Below are 15,752 nucleotides of genomic sequence, written 5' to 3'. Positions count from 1 at the left end.
AAACTTGTTTTGAAAAGTTCTTGAAAAAGATGCTCTTGATGCTGTTACGTCACATGTCACCTTCTGCGGTTGACAAATAATGGCGCATCTGGCGCACCACAGATTACATATTATATCAATGGGTGAAAGATGTTGTTTGTTTCACTCTGCCATTCGCGCTGTTTTTAACTTTAAATTATGCTAAAACATTTACGGATGAAATGTTCAGTGTCAAAAATTGATGTGTCTGCCGTGTACTATATTTCCACTTAACATTGAGCGCGTGATAAACATTTTATGTACCTCGAATTTTCAAATGATAAAGATGATGAATCGGAGGATGCTGAAAAGCAAAAGCTCATTCCAATATTTGGACTACTTTACGATTAAAATGTTTACATTCCTGTCATCTTATTGATCATTCATTTGTTCTTTTTTTATGAAAATAGCTTAAGGCGTTGAGAACCGAGGTAATTTCTATCTACCGTGCCTTAACTTACCAGCAACAGCAATCTATCTACGCCCTACGGTGGCAAGGGAGACTGTGAAAGAAGCGTAAGATGGATTATAAACAATTCTTTTGTGATATACTAAAGGGTCAAGTGCAGAGAAGAGCGTACAAGTCCTGTTTTGTGCCAGGCTGTTGCAGCAGCACTTATGAAACTCCGAAAACGATCTTCGTTCATGTCCCGAACAACATTACCCTGAGGAGATGATCGTCTGCAATAGCAGGAAGAGCTGATGCAAGTACTTTAAAATCCACTATCAAGTCGGTGCTATTGTTGTAATGATCACTGTGAGGTGAGATATTTTGTGTAAGGGCTGAGTGTAATGCCCAGGAGATGACCTCCATTCGCCCCCTGACCGGTCAGGGTTATAAAATTTGAGTGGATGGTGGTCCGTTTGGGGTTCAGATGTCAATTGTATTTTGTTACTGTCAAACAATACATGTTATGCTGGCGGCGAATGTGTGTAACGTCGGTTTTCGAAACAGAAGTTAGAACTGTAACGGCAGAGTGCTTGCTGGTCTCATCGTAAGTATTGTAAGTGTTGTAAGCAAAAGCATTGTCAATATTGCTTTTGCATTGATAGCATTGATGTATGGTAGATATCACCTCACATGATCTCGGCTCAGATAACCCTCTCCGGTGTCCCTGTCAGTAAATGGCACCTGGATCATTACAGATAAGATAATTTGTCATATTCTTAAAGAATTGGGTGGTTTTGACTCGTTTACTCGAGGTGCAGGTCGCATTTCAATACTTTTCCATAGGCTTGCAATGTAAAGGTCACGACTCTGACCTAACCTCAGGTCACAGATCAAAAATTCTGAGATATACGAACGACACATACCGCAGGTACTGTTTTGAAGACTTGATGAGAGGAAATAACTTCGTGAAAAACTCAACCTCTGACGTGTTTGCAAACTTTTCTGAGGTGGGGTCAACAAACCCGCTCTGGTTACCTGACCTGACCTGACCCGGCATTTTTTTTTTGCTGAGATGTGTGCAAAGAGCATTTAGGAAAAGTCACCAAATATGAGCTGAATGTCTCGCGGCGTTTGGCAATTGTACAAGAAAATCCTGAAAGGCCTCCCCGTCCGAAATAGGGTTAATGTGTATATGAAGAGTTGCAGATGCCAAACATACCCAGATCTAAGACTGCAGTTCCCAGCGCCGCTGCAACGGTTTTAAAACAAACATACATAGGACATACAAACATGTTTATTTGCATCTGTTTTGGATAATAAAGGTCCACAACTAAAAATTGACACAAAGTTTGGCAGTTTGTATCTCCAGAACGGAGAAACCAATGAGGATGAAATTTGGTCTCGAGCTAAATAAAAATGTTCTTATTTTAGATCGTTGAACTTTTTCATTCTTACTGAAACCATGAATTCGTTAGATGGTCTGAACGAAAATGACCGCCGAAAGGTCATTGGCCGGTTTTACATGAAAAACTGGGCGAAGGGCAAACCATATACTGTAAAACATTTTTCTGTGATGAATGTACCGAGAAAAACAGTCTACCGGGTAATTTCGAAGTGTGATGAAGGTAGGGCATTGACCCGAAAACCTGGGAGTGGCCGGCCAGCGGTCAAAATGCCCACACAAAAAGTTAAAGTCCTGAACAGGGGCGTCGACGCGTAAGGAAAACTGGTCCGACTTTTTCTCGGGGGGCCCCCACCGGTGGGGGCCCCCAGGGGCCCCCGTGGCCGCAGCAGGGCCCCCGAGAGCCCCAACAGGGGCCCCCGCGGCCGCAGAAGGGGACCCCGCGGGCCGCAGCAGGGCCCCGCGGTGTCTAGCAGGGCCCCAGAGGCGCAGCAGGGCCCCCGCGGTCTCTAGCAGGGCCCCCCGAGCCGCAGTAGGGCCCCCGCGGTCTGCAGCAGGGGCCCCCGCGAGCCACAGCAGGGCACCGCCTAGTCGAAAAAGTGGTCCGACTAGTCGGAAAAGTCGGACCGGTGTCGACGCCCCTGGTCCTGAAGAAGTACATGAACGAGAAAATCGGGAGGTCGCAGGCACGTGCGGCAGCCAAATTCAATGTCACCCAACAGTATGTGTCTAAAATACTGTCGTCTAAGACACCACTGAAGTATCGACGCCGGGAAAAAACGTCGGGAGCCTCGGAAGCCCAGAAAGAAAAGCAAAAAACAAGATGTCGCAAGCTCAGGATGGGTGACCTGAAGCCATCAGAAAATACAGTCATTGTCATGGACGACGAAAGTTATTTTCCGTTTCACTGCCCGGAAGTCCAAGCAAATAGAAGTTATTATACGGAAAACAAAGAAAATACCGCACCAGAAGTCAGATATCAACGTAAGGAGAAGTACCCAAAGAAGGTGATGGTTTGGGTGGCCATTTCCACCGCTCGGATCAGCCAAAGTTTCATGGCATACAAGAGTGCCATGAATGGTGAAACATACCGAAAGCAGTGCCTTCCTCGGTTAAAGGCCTTCGTTGAGAAACACCATGCTAAAGAAAACGTGATCTTTTGGCCAGATTTGGCCTCAGCCCATTACGAAAAGTCCGTCCTAGAAGAGCTGAAGAGGCTTCATATAAAGGTCGTTAAACGAGACGACAACCCACCTGCAGTGCCTCAACTCTGACCAAAAGAAAAGTTTTGGGCTTTGCTGAAGGCATCAGTATACAAGGACGGCTGGCAGGCAGAAAATGAACAGGAACTCCAGTCACGAATCGTCAAAAAGCTGAAGGAAGTTCCCGCGGAAGTGTGCCAGAGGCTGATGGCACAGGTGAAGACAAACGTCCGCCGTGTGTCTGACGAAGGCCACCAGGCGCTCCTGCGGCTCTAGGTCTAGTAGAGGACAGTGCACCGAGTGTGTTGGTGTGATTTTCATATCTCTGAGTCACTCAGTATGCAAAATACAAGCTCCTGCATTTTGTGTCAATTTTTAGTTGTGGACCTATAGCAACTCATGGCGCCATCACCCGCGATAACTGTTAGGATTTGAGATATATTTTTATTTAGGCCATTAGTTTGGCTGTAATGTTTATTAACCCGCGCCCTGCTGGGGGTCCTGGATTTCCACGCCCTGCTGGGGGGGGGGGGGGGTGTTTGAACACCCCCCCCCCTTGTAACTCGGCTCCTGGGCCACGTAGCGATACGCGGAAGGCGGCGTTCGAAAGAGCGTAAAAAATAATGGCGAAATCACTTCGGTCAATTTTTTGGTCCGGTCAAAGGTCAGGTCACCAGAGGTCATTGAAGGCAAAATTTCGCCGATTTCCAGGTCGAATGTCGAAAGTTTCCAAGAAGCCAACGCATAACTCGAGAACCAATAGAGCTACAGCGCCGCGGAAAAGCGCATTCGATAGCCCTATTAACGCCCTTTCTGAGTAATTCTCTCAGATTTGACCTAACGTCAACGGTTTTGCCTGCAGGGGGCAAAAACTGTAAAAATAGCCGATTTTTTCGAAAACAGTTTTTCTGCAATAACTTTTGACCCAAGCCTTGTACGAGCTTACTTTTACCGGCATCGTGTTCCTCTCGTCAAGACGCATCGAATGAACTATGACTTGACCTTGAAAGGTCAACTTGAAAATTTGACCTCAGGTCAAGGTCATGACCTGACCGGAAAGGGTCATGTTGCATATCAGTCGATCCGTATCGTCGAGCTGAACACATCTAAGGCGTTTTCATCGCTCTAGCATGCCTCTATCAAAAGTTATTTGCGAAAAACTGTTAGATACCATTCGTGACCTAAGATGACCTCAGGGCATAAACAAGGGTCACGGACACCATTTTCAAGTTCAGTGTGTCTAAACCACTTGTAATTCGGTGTTTGGGAGTGTTTATAATGTCTTTCATCCAAAAGAGGCGCATTTCAATTTTCTCCCATTGACTTATAATGGGGAGGTCGCAAAATTGACCTGACCTTAGGTCATCGATATCAAAATTCTGAGATATACATTTTGTACATGCTATTGCTCTTAGCAATCGCTGAAAGTTTCAAAGCGATCGGTCACTCGGTGTAGCTATGACAGACATTGAAAGTTTTTATGAGGTGAGGTCACTTCAAGTGACCTGGTGACCTGACCTTGAATGACCTTGGTCTGAAATTTTCACAACATGTGTAGAATTGATGTATGGTAAGGTGTACCAAAAACGGCGGCGCTCCGCGCCGCCGTTTTTGAGATATTCGCGAAAAACCACAAGGGGGGGTGTTCAAACACCCCCCCCCCAGCAGGGCGCGGGTTTTAATATTAGTTGGGCGGAGTTTGGTAGTTTTTTATTTAACTTGTGGTATGTTATGCTGATTGCGGGTTGTTCAAACCTTTCAAATGTAAGGACCTTATTGAACTCAACCCTACCCCTACACTACCCTACATACGACTGGACGCTTTCCAAGCCCACAAGCATGACGACGCCGAGATGGAATGTAGCCGGGAAATCACCCTCGCCATCTGCTCTAGAGCTAATCGTGTGGGGCGGCGTGTGGGGCGCCGCTTAGCCTATGGGGGTGCACTTCTAGTGGATGGGGACGGGGGTGCACCTGCACCCCTTTCATATGGAAAGTTACTTCCCTGATTACAGCTCCCCGTATTGCACCTAATCAGGGAATGGCCAGCAAACGGAGGAACTATTTCTGGATGACAGGCGAATAACCGCTCACGCAAGGAGCGGAGCTCCGCCCCGTCCAAACTGGCCAACAAAGCAGAGACAGAGGCAGCATCACATCTTCCATCAAAGAACTGGTTTCTGGCTTGGAAGATGAGCTCCATCTTTGCATCCGAGTCGGTGCTGTCTGGAATCAGCTGGTCTAATGGAGTGAGAGTAGTGAGACGACTAGCTATTGTATCAGAGCTGCCTGGTCTTCGTAGCATTTGCACCGATTCTTCTCGATCGGACTCTGAATTCTGTCCCTCCTGCGTATTACTTGAGGCATTGCTATGTAGCTAAGTCTTTGGCAGAGTTTCATTATCCATGCTTTGCAAACAGTGCCATAACAACACAGTTAATTAATCACCAAGCTGTTTTGCAAGTTCCAATACAGTTGAATCGCACGCGATTTGAGTGCTAAAATCAAGAAAAGTGCCAACTTGTTCCCGTAAAATATTTTGAATATTGACCTAAAAAATGAGTAATTTCCAGATAAAATAACAGCGAAATCAGTTTTCGCTTGCCAATAAAACTCACAGGTATTGAAGCTCCATTATTAAAGGAACATTTTAGTATATGCCATTCTTTATAAAACTTCTTAGCCACGCAATACCAGCGCAAAATAAAGAGATACTGAAAACACGACCAATCACTCCGATTTACCATAGGAAAATACATAGACAATGTATGTCTCAACTGCGCCAAATATACAGACAGTTATATACCTACATGTGACGTCATGATTAGCCCGACCAATCAGAAGCAAGTTGTTTTCAGCCACAAATAATTAATTTCTGAGCTAACTAGGCATTTTTTAACAAAGTGATTTTAAATTAAATCATTTAAAATTCTGAGCTTTTTTATTTTACCAAAACATACAGAGCATGCAGATAGGTCCCAACCCTATTGCAAACTGCTTCTAGAATGACTTAGTTGCGCCATATTTGTAGTGAAGTGAGGTAAAGGAGACAGAGGATTCCTTTATAAGGGACATTTAAGAGACAAATAGGGGAAGATTAAGGGAACCCATGTAAACACGGTTAATATCACCCTGTCCTGTAAGTCATTAAATCCTTTATCGGGTGTGACTGCTAAAATTCCATTTTTCGGTGATACCTTTGAAGAGTAAAAAATCTGAAAAAAGGTGTATGTGGTGTGAAATAATTGCAAAAATAGTGTATACCTGGGCTTACCTTTATCACCTAGGTGTAAATATTTTTTCCGTGAAACAGCGTAAAAAAATGAGGAAAATATTCCCATGGGGTGTCTCGCGGGTGTCGGAGATCATTGCAGTGTCACATATAACGCCCAGATTGGTGTCAAAAATGTTGTTTTGGGATGTTTTGGGACAATTAAACGAATATTAACCCTCGCCGGCACAGACCATTTTGCGTCCTTCGACGACACAAGGGGGGGGGGTACGACCCCCCCTCGCGTTTGGCCCCTGATCAAGCTAGAGCTTCGCGGAAAAACGAGCGTGTTGCCCGTCATGAGAGGAAGCCGATGATACCCAATTTTAAGGTCCTAGGTCATCGGGTGGCCTTCCAGGTCAGGTCAATGACCCGAAAACCGGGAAAATCGGGACCTGTTAGAAAGTCGTAGTGTGGCTGCCATGTGGTTTTCCGGGGTGCTGATCACGAATATCGTGTTAGTTTTGATCAGAGATGATGTCTTTAACACGCGCACCGACGGGGCGTCGGATATCCGCCCCCTGAGGGTTTTCGCGAGTAGCGGGAAAACCGCGGGCGCTATGATACCACTATTCCCTCATCAATTTTACACATGGTGTGCAAGTTTGAACCTCCTACCTTTTAAGGTCAGGTCACCAGGTCACTTTGAATGACCCAACCTCAAGTCACTTTTTTGCAACTTTGTCACCGTGCCAGAGCTACTATAGATGTCGGAGGCCTTTGAAAGTCGCAGGATGTTGTGAGGTCATTAGTAGCTACAATTTGTTAATCTCGGAATTTTGATATCGGTGACCTAAGGTCAGGTCAATTTCGCGACCTCCCCAATCCCCATTATAAGTCAATGGGGGAAAATCAACTCCCTGTTTTTACCACTAAAACGGGTCGGAATGGCCCCATATACCATACATGACTTCATATACGATCGAACTTCACTACCTTGAGATCTGTTTTGCTGTTGGGCAGCTGTAAGGTCATGTGACGTCATCAAAGGTCACCAAAGGTTTTTGGCCAGTAACTCCGTACAGGAACAAGGTACAGCCGCGTAGATGGTCTCATTGTGTTCAGCTCGTCAAGACTCATCGAATGATATACATGATGACCTCGAGGTCATGTGACCTGAGGTCAACCTTCAGGGGCGCGGGAACTACTTTCCGACTGGGGGGGCACACCATAATAGAGATCAACCTAGGGTACCCCCAAATCTAGTTTTCTCACCGGTTTTAGGCCACTTATTTTTCACCCCTCGGCTTTTTCAACAAAAAAAGAAAACATTTGCAAAAAAAGTGTGGTATTCCGTCTCAAAGCTGTGGGGGCACCGCCCCCACGGCCCCAGAGTTGGGGGGGGGGGGGGCAAGCTGCCCCCACTGCCCCCCCCCCCCGGCTCCCGCGCCTATGTCAACCTTTGACCTTGATCTTTCGAGGTCAACATATGTATCATTCGATGCGGATTGACGAGAGGATCACGATGATGCCCTTAGTTTGTTCCTATCTTGACTAATTCGAAAGTTATTCGAGAAAAAAACTCCCCATATCTAGCGCCGCCATTTTGACTTTTTCGACCCCTGTGACGTCATCTTTGACCTGACCTGAAAATGACCTCTGTAAAAATTGTAGATCTTGACCGTGCGTATCCGATACCGTTTACCGTTTGTCGCTATCTGGCTTCGTTCTCGAGATCTCAGGGGGGGGGGGGGCGGTCATCCGCCCCCCCGTCGGTGCGAAGTTGGCGCAGACCCCCGTCGGTGCGCGTGTTAAGCATTTAGACCAGGTCGGGTCAGGTCAGGTCAGGTCAACCGGTAGGGGCTGTGACGGGTATTCGTAATACGTGTCAACCGCCTCTGACAGCTTCGTACTATAGACTTAGAGACATGTTAGTGTGGAGAGCAAATAGATATTATAGGATTAAATTGGACTTACTCCACAAGAGAATCGTTTTCGGTCGACCGAAAACGATTCTCTTGTGGAGTAAGTCCAATTTAATCCTATAATAGCTTCGTACTATGTTACGAAGGCACCAAAACTACCTACTTCGTGAATGTTTAAATGGTTGCTTAATTCGAATTCAGCTCCAAAACTAGCCTAGAAACATGTTAAACTCGAAAAAAGTGAACCGAGGTCACCCGAGGTCACCAAAGGTCAATGACCTGACCTGACCTTCAGGTGACCTTGACACCCACCCTAATGTATGGGAGCAACATCAAATCACATGTTTGAACGTTTGAAACCACGAAAAGCTTGCAAACGCGCGGCTAATGCATGCCGACATACGCCGAATCGCGATTTCGGCCAAACATGGTCACGGAAAAGAGGTCACAGGTCAAAGGTCATTAGGGTCAGGGTCATGAAAGTTTCGGGGTAGGTGTAAAATTGATCAATGCGAGGGTACTGAAAGTTTCGTCGCAATCGGCCGCTTTTTACGCGAGTTATTCGCGAAAACCTTAGGGGGTTTTATCAACCCCCTGTGCCGGCGAGGGTTAAAGTATTAAAGTACAATCAAATATACAAACAAACAAATAAAATAAACAAATATTAAAGTATGTTCAATTTACCTCACCCTACTACGGTGGGGTAGTTTGAACATATCTTTATATATTCTCCGTCGTACCAAATGCTAGCTCAATCCTGGATGAAGAAAAACTGTTACATTAGCGCAAATGTCACTTGTTTTCACCATGCAAGCCTCATTTTTGGACGAGCCGAGCATACCTTGAATAGCATAGCCGCACTTCTCCACCAAGTCACGGTGTGTTCAATTTGCCCCACCGTGGGGTAATTTGAACATACTGCCTATATGTACCTGCCATAAAAACAATAATCTCGCCACCACCGATGTTGTTTGATCCATAAACAAATAGGCAGAACAATCCTAAACATTCCTTCATTTGAAAAATCAACACAACAACAAACATAACAGTTGCAGAGTATCAATATCTGCACGCCGCACACCGGTCAGTCAACAGAAGTCGCCTCTCTTCAATTAACCCGCGCCCTGCTGGGGGGGGGGGTGTTTGAACACCCCCCTTGTGGTTTTTCGCGAATATCTCAAAAACGGCCGTTTTTGGTACACCTTATCGTACATCAATTCTACACATGTTGTGAAAATTTCTGACCAAGGTCATTCAAGGTCAGGTCACCAGGTCACTTGAAGTGACCTCACCTCATAAAAAGTTTCAATGTCTGTCATAGCTACACCGAGTGACCGATCGCTTTGAAACTTTCAGCGATTGCTAAGAGCAACAGCATGTACAAAATGTATATCTCAGAATTTTGATATCGATGACCTAAGGTCAGGTCAATTTTGCGACCTCCCCATTATAAGTCAATGGGAGAAAATTGAAATGCGCCTCTTTTGGACGAACGACATTATAAACACTCCCAAACACTGAATTACAAGTGGTTTAGACACACTGAACATAAAAATGGTGTCCGTGACCCCTGTTTATGCCCTGAGGTCATCTTAGGTCACGAATGGTATCTAACAGTTTTTCGCAAATAACTTTTGATAGAGGCATGCTAGAGCGATGAAAACGCCTTAGATGTGTTCAGCTCGACGATACGGATCGACTGATATGCAACATGACCCTTTCCGGTCAGGTCATGACCTTGACCTGAGGTCAAATTTTCAAGTTGACCTTTCAAGGTCAAGTTATAGTTCATTCGATGCGTCTTGACGAGAGGAACACGATGCCGGTAAAAGTAAGCTCGTACAAGGCTTGGGTCAAAAGTTATTGCAGAAAAACTCTTTCCGAAAAAATCGGCTATTTTTGCAGTTTTTGCCCCCTGCAGGCAAAACCGTTGACGTTAGGTCAAATCTGAGAGAATTATTCAGAAAGGGCGTTAATAGGGCTATCGAATGCGCTTTTCCGCGGCGCTGTAGCTCTATTGGTTCCCGAGTTATGCGTTGGCTTCTTGGAAATTGTCGACATTCGACCTGGAAATCGGCGAAATTTTGCCTTCAATGACCTCTGGTGACCTGACCTTTGACCTGACCAAAAAATTGACCGAAGTGATTTCCTCATTATTTTTGACGGTCTTTCTAACGCCGCCTTCCGCGTATCGCTACGTGGCCCAGGAGCCGAGTTAGAAGGGGGGTGTTCAAACACCCCCCCCCCCCAGCAGGGCGTGGAAATCCAGGACCCCCAGCCGGGCGCGGGTTAACAGAATGTCTATCATTTCCGTTCGATAAAAACTCTCCCAACCTTGCTTCATCTTTTAGACCTTTTATACCTTTTATACCTACCTTTTATACCTTTTAACCTTATTCATCATCCTTTTATCTTTTATGGTCGTGCCACTTATATGGATTTTCTGTATTTTTGTGTTATTCATACTATCTTCAAAATGCCCCATATGTTCAAACTACCCCACCCTACCCTTGTCAAAATGTTTCAAGACATCGTTTTACAATACATCAAGTGAAGTATTGCTCGAACCACTGAACTGAATCAAATACATCAGGGTCACATTTGGCATCTGAAGCTCCACATGGATGAAGCCATACGCGTCAAGGCCCGATCGAGCCCCGAGTGTGTGCCGCCGGGCTGACCGGCCGGGCTCTGTGCCAGTGACGTCAGCTGTGGGTGAACTCGGGCTGACCGGGGCCGCCTCTATTTCAGTGACGTCAACTGTGGTACCAGCGTGGAGAGACTCGTAAACGTGACGCAGACAATATACCGGCTGCTCGAGGGCTACGACATTCGCCTGCGGCCCAACTTCGGAGGTGAGTTGGCGCTCGCAGCCCACTCACGGCTCATCGGAAAGTCATCCACAAAAGAAACGAAATATACCATTCGAAATCTGACGGTAAGCTGATTAGAAAATGTACTTTTTATCGAAATCGCTCAATGGCCTTTTTTAAATTGCGTTATTGTAAAAACGTAATAATTTTCTATTCAACGAGCTGTCCAGGACATTCTTGAAATCAAAGGCATGTTTTTTCGTTTTCCAGTGAAAGCTGAATGCCAAAAGAACAAGATACAGCAATAAAATATTCTCAAATATTAATACGCACCCGGATGGGGGCATTTTGCCCCCTGTGGTTTTTCTTAAATAGCGAGAAAACAGTGACGTGTAGCGACGCCAAATGATCAGTACCTTCCTGGGCATCAATTTGACACCTTCACACAAAATTTCAAGTCACAGGTCACCTTAGGTAAGGAGTTATTGAGGTCAAACTGAGGTCATGTTCGAGCAAAAATGAGCAAAAACATGATATCTTGAATTGCCGACAGGATCTGCAGTCAACAAGCAATCTCAAAGTTCTTTATGTGGTCGTGTAGGGTAAAAATAGTGCTACAAAACTGGTATAATGGATTTTCAAAATTTTAGTATTTTGACGCCCGAAAATATATTCTAAAAAACCCAAAATTCCTTTTTTCGAGTTTTGAAAAAACCGAATATGTATGATAGATGCTGCGCTTTTCTATCTATATATCAAATTTTAGATCGATACCTCCTTCTATGGTCAAGTTTTAGCGAAAAAACTGTTGAAAATTGATGACGTCAGATTTTTGAACTCGATTTTTAGCAATTCTAGACCATGTAGCGCACACAAAGACCACCATTTGATTCCCCGTGACGAGCTGCCTCGAATCGATACCCATTTTATGCAAAATATCAAGTTTGAAATTAACCTTATTTGACCTGACCTTGACCTGACCTTCACCAGAACATAACCTAAACTGGCCCCAACAGCTACCTGACCCACATAGTCGCATTTGTCATGTAAAATGAACCATAAAACATGCATCACATGATGTTTTCATATTTTGAGCCTCAGTGACCTGACCTCTGTAACCTGACCTGGAATCAGTGACCTCAAATAGCAAAAAAGTATGTTATGGACAATTCCCCATCGATGATTTTCAATGAGATGCATTTTAATGAGGTTAGTGCTTATGCGAGGAACATGTTTATAAATAGTAGAAAATGTAAAACATGACCTTTTTTCCTCGATAATTACCAAAACTAATGATGTACAAATATATTCTTTATTTGAAAGAATATAATATTTCGACCACAGGTCTTTTCAAACAGTTTCAAATTAGAAAAGATGTCATTTCCATTCCATTCCGAAAAGGTCATGTTTTTACATTTTCTACTTATTGATGATGCGCATTTAACTCGATTTTACAACGTATTTCTTGAAATGCCTGTAAACGGTGAAAATTCGACATTTGACCTGATCTGTGACGTCATCGGTTTGACCGAGGTCAATGAAATTGGGTCACAACGTAGTTCCTCGTTGGGGCTATCCAACGTCCTTTGCCGCTTGTCGCTATGTTGCGTGGTTCTCGAGATCCAGGGGGGGGGGGGGCAAAATGCCCCCCATCAGACCGCGTTGCTCGGCAGACCCATCAGGGCTCGGGTTAATATGCATCTCTCACAGCCGGCAACAAAGCGCAATCACACAACTGAGCGTCATCATGGATCAAGTTCAGCCACACAGAAGCTTGAAATGACCCTTATCAACTCGTGGACCCGGCGCTAGGCCCGCCTGACCGGCCACGGAAGAAACGTTCGAGTCTCGTCCTGCTAAACAAGTGTTATATTTGTTTGTTTAGCGATCCATATCGCTATCAAAGTTATTCAGGATACCTGTGAAGACAGTTCATTGTTCTGCTAGATTTACAACATGTTTTAACCCGCGCCCTGATGGGGTCTGCCGAGCAACGTGGTCTGATGGGGGGGCATTTTGCCCCCCCCCCTAAGATCTCGAGAACCACGCAACATAGCGACAAGCGGCAAACGGCGCTGGATAGCCCCAATGGGGAACTACCTTGTGACCGAATTTCATTGACCTAGGTCACACCGATGACGTCACAGGTCAGGTCAAAGGTCGAATTTTCACCGTTTACAGGCATTTCAAGAAATGAGTTGTAAAATCGAGTAAACTGCATTTCATTGGAAATCATCGATGGGGAAATGTTCGTCAAACACATATTTTGCTATTTGAGGTCACTGATACCATGTCAGGTCACAGAGGTCAGGTCACTGAGGGTCACAAATTAAAAATATCATGTGATGCATGTTTTATGGTCCATTTTATATGCCAAATGCGATTATGAGGGACAGGCAGCCACTGGGGTCGGTTCAGATTATGTTTTGGTGAAGGTCAGGTCAAGGTCAGGTCGAGGTCAGGTCAAATTAGGTCAAATTTCAAAGTTGATATTTTTGCATCAAATGGGTATCGATTCGATGCAGCTCGTCACGGGGAGTCCAATGGTGGTCTCCGTTTTGCGCTACGTGGTCTAGAATTGCTAAAAATTGATTTCAAAAATTTGACGTCATCAATTTTTAACAGTTTTTTCGCTATAACTTGACCAAAAAAAGAGGTATCGATCTGAAATTTGGTATGTATATAGAAGAGCGGCGAAGGGACTATCACATACATTCCGTTTTTTCGAAATTCGATTTTTTTTTTGGAAATTTAGAGTTTTTCTAAAAAATCTTTTTTTAATTTTTGGGGGTCAAAAACCCAAAATTTCGAAAATCCGAGATCGCATTTTTGTAGTGCCGCCTTTGTTTTACACAACCCCATAAAGAACTTGCTTGTTAACTGTAGAATTGGTGAGCGTTTTAAGATGTCATGTTTTTTGCTCATTTTTACTCGAACATGACCTCAGTTTGACCTCAATAACTCCTGACCAGAGGTGACCTGTGACTTGAAATTTTGTGTGAAGGTGTCAAATTGATGCCCGGTAAGGTACCCAAAATTTGGCGGCGCTGCGCGCCGCTGTTTTCTCGTTATTCAAGGAAAACCACGGGGGGGGCAAAATGCCCCCCTCCCATCAGGGTGCGGGTTAACCCTCGCCCTGGCAGGGCATTTTTCATGGCAGGGGGGTCGATGCGACCCCCTCCCCCTCGCGATTGGCTCCTATGGCACCTAGAAACACCAAATTTGGTAGGTAAGTGGGTCCCCTGAAGTTCTCGCCACTGTGCAAATTTAATTGCTCTCGGTCAATATTTAGGGGGTTTTGGGGGTATGAATGTAAAAATTTCGCTAAAGACAGGTCAAAAAGTTTTTCCGCTTCAACTTTTGATGTAATTGCACTGGAAAGTCGCAGAAATTGTACCTATATATAAAGGCAAGGGTGACCAAGCATTGGCATCAAATTATAGGCCTATATCCCTGTTATGTGTTGTGTCCAAGATCCTCGAAGGTCTTACTTCTCTCCAGCCTAGATCTTATTTAAATGAATGTTGTGTGTTGGCAGAAACCAGTTTGGTTTCCGACCACACCACTCAGTAGATCATGCCCTCATTACCCTGACAGAATCAATAAGATCTTCGCTCGACAAGGGTGACGTATGCCTTTTGGCATCTCTCGATTTAAGCTGAAAGCTTTTGATTCTGTTAATCATAACTTACTCTTAGACAAACTGTGTCAGTATGGCATTGACCATCCATGGTTTAAGAACTATTTAGACGCTAGAAAACAGTTTGTTAGGGGCTGTGATGAGAAACGCGACGTTCTGTCCGGCGTGCCCCAGGGCAGTGTTTTGGGCCCTATGCTCTTTAATTTATTTGTTAACAATTTGCCTACTGCTGTATCCGAGTCATGTACAGGTCTCGCGGGTTTTAGCGGTAGGTCGCTCGGCGGGCGGGAGGGCAACTAGTTCCGCCCCTGTATCGGCGACCCTTTGCTCCGCCCAGTTACGCACGAGCGTGTACTACATCACGTAGTAGCGTGGGGGAGGGGAGGGTTAGGGTGGCAGCGTGTGTAGAGGCTAGAACCGGTTTCTACCGCCTGGGCCGGCGATCCGTCATGCGGTCAGGAGACAGGGAAAGGTCAGAGGTCGCATACAATGTGCGGTGCTGTGCCCCGTCCTCTCCACGTGCTGACCGGCGCACGACCCCGTCCGTTGGCCAATCGGTGTTGAGCGGTCAAGGTCGCCCGTAGCCAGCGGGCTGAGTGAGCCGGCAGCGTGCCGATCCAAGGTCGCGAATAGTATTAGCCGGTTACCAATGGGGCCGGCAGACGACTGTTAAGCGCTGTTATTTGTTGGGGACGTTTCTGCTAATTATCCGTGACCTGATGAGGCCGGATATCGTGTCACACTACATTTTTATTTTCTGCCGCACTATAGTTCCAAAACTACCAGACACAAAGCTTACCGCAGAAAATGGTGTATGGATTTTTGACATCATTTTTAATAGATAGGCATTTGGGTTCTAGTTACACCAATATTATTTGTTGTTATCTTTGTGATTTTTGAAGCCAAATCCATATGAGTCGCTTGAAGAAGCATAACACCATATGATAGGAGATAAATATGCTTTAGCCTTCGACTTTCAGGGGGACAGGAGTCCGAAACGACTTTTCTCCCTTTTTCAATCCATGTCTCCCCAAGTATTGTAGATATCGTCAGTCGTCACCAAACTTTCAGGGTCCCTCTCGGCATCAATTTTACACCATGCGGGGCCGTCTTTTTCCAGAGAGTGTGATAGGTTGGCCAAAAATGACAT

The 15,752-nt window shown here is 45.2% G+C and overlaps 1 protein-coding gene across 1 annotated transcript in view; it reads left to right on the top strand.

The window, feature by feature from the left end:
• The window catches only part of LOC122387331 (gamma-aminobutyric acid receptor subunit beta-like), a 130,710-nt gene that overhangs the window by 37,704 nt on the left and 77,254 nt on the right, over positions 1 to 15,752 (top strand). Inside the window, exon 2 of the mRNA XM_043377441.1 lies at positions 10,901 to 11,004. Within this exon, the coding sequence (XP_043233376.1) occupies positions 10,901 to 11,004 (104 nt within the window). The remainder of the gene's footprint in view (positions 1 to 10,900; positions 11,005 to 15,752) is intronic.

Source organism: Amphibalanus amphitrite, unplaced genomic scaffold (genome assembly GCF_019059575.1).
Source record: "Amphibalanus amphitrite isolate SeventyFive unplaced genomic scaffold, NRLGWU_Aamphi_draft 000282F_arrow, whole genome shotgun sequence".
NCBI lineage: Eukaryota > Metazoa > Arthropoda > Thecostraca > Balanomorpha > Balanidae > Amphibalanus > Amphibalanus amphitrite.
This window is presented reverse-complemented; position numbering and strand designations above follow the sequence as displayed.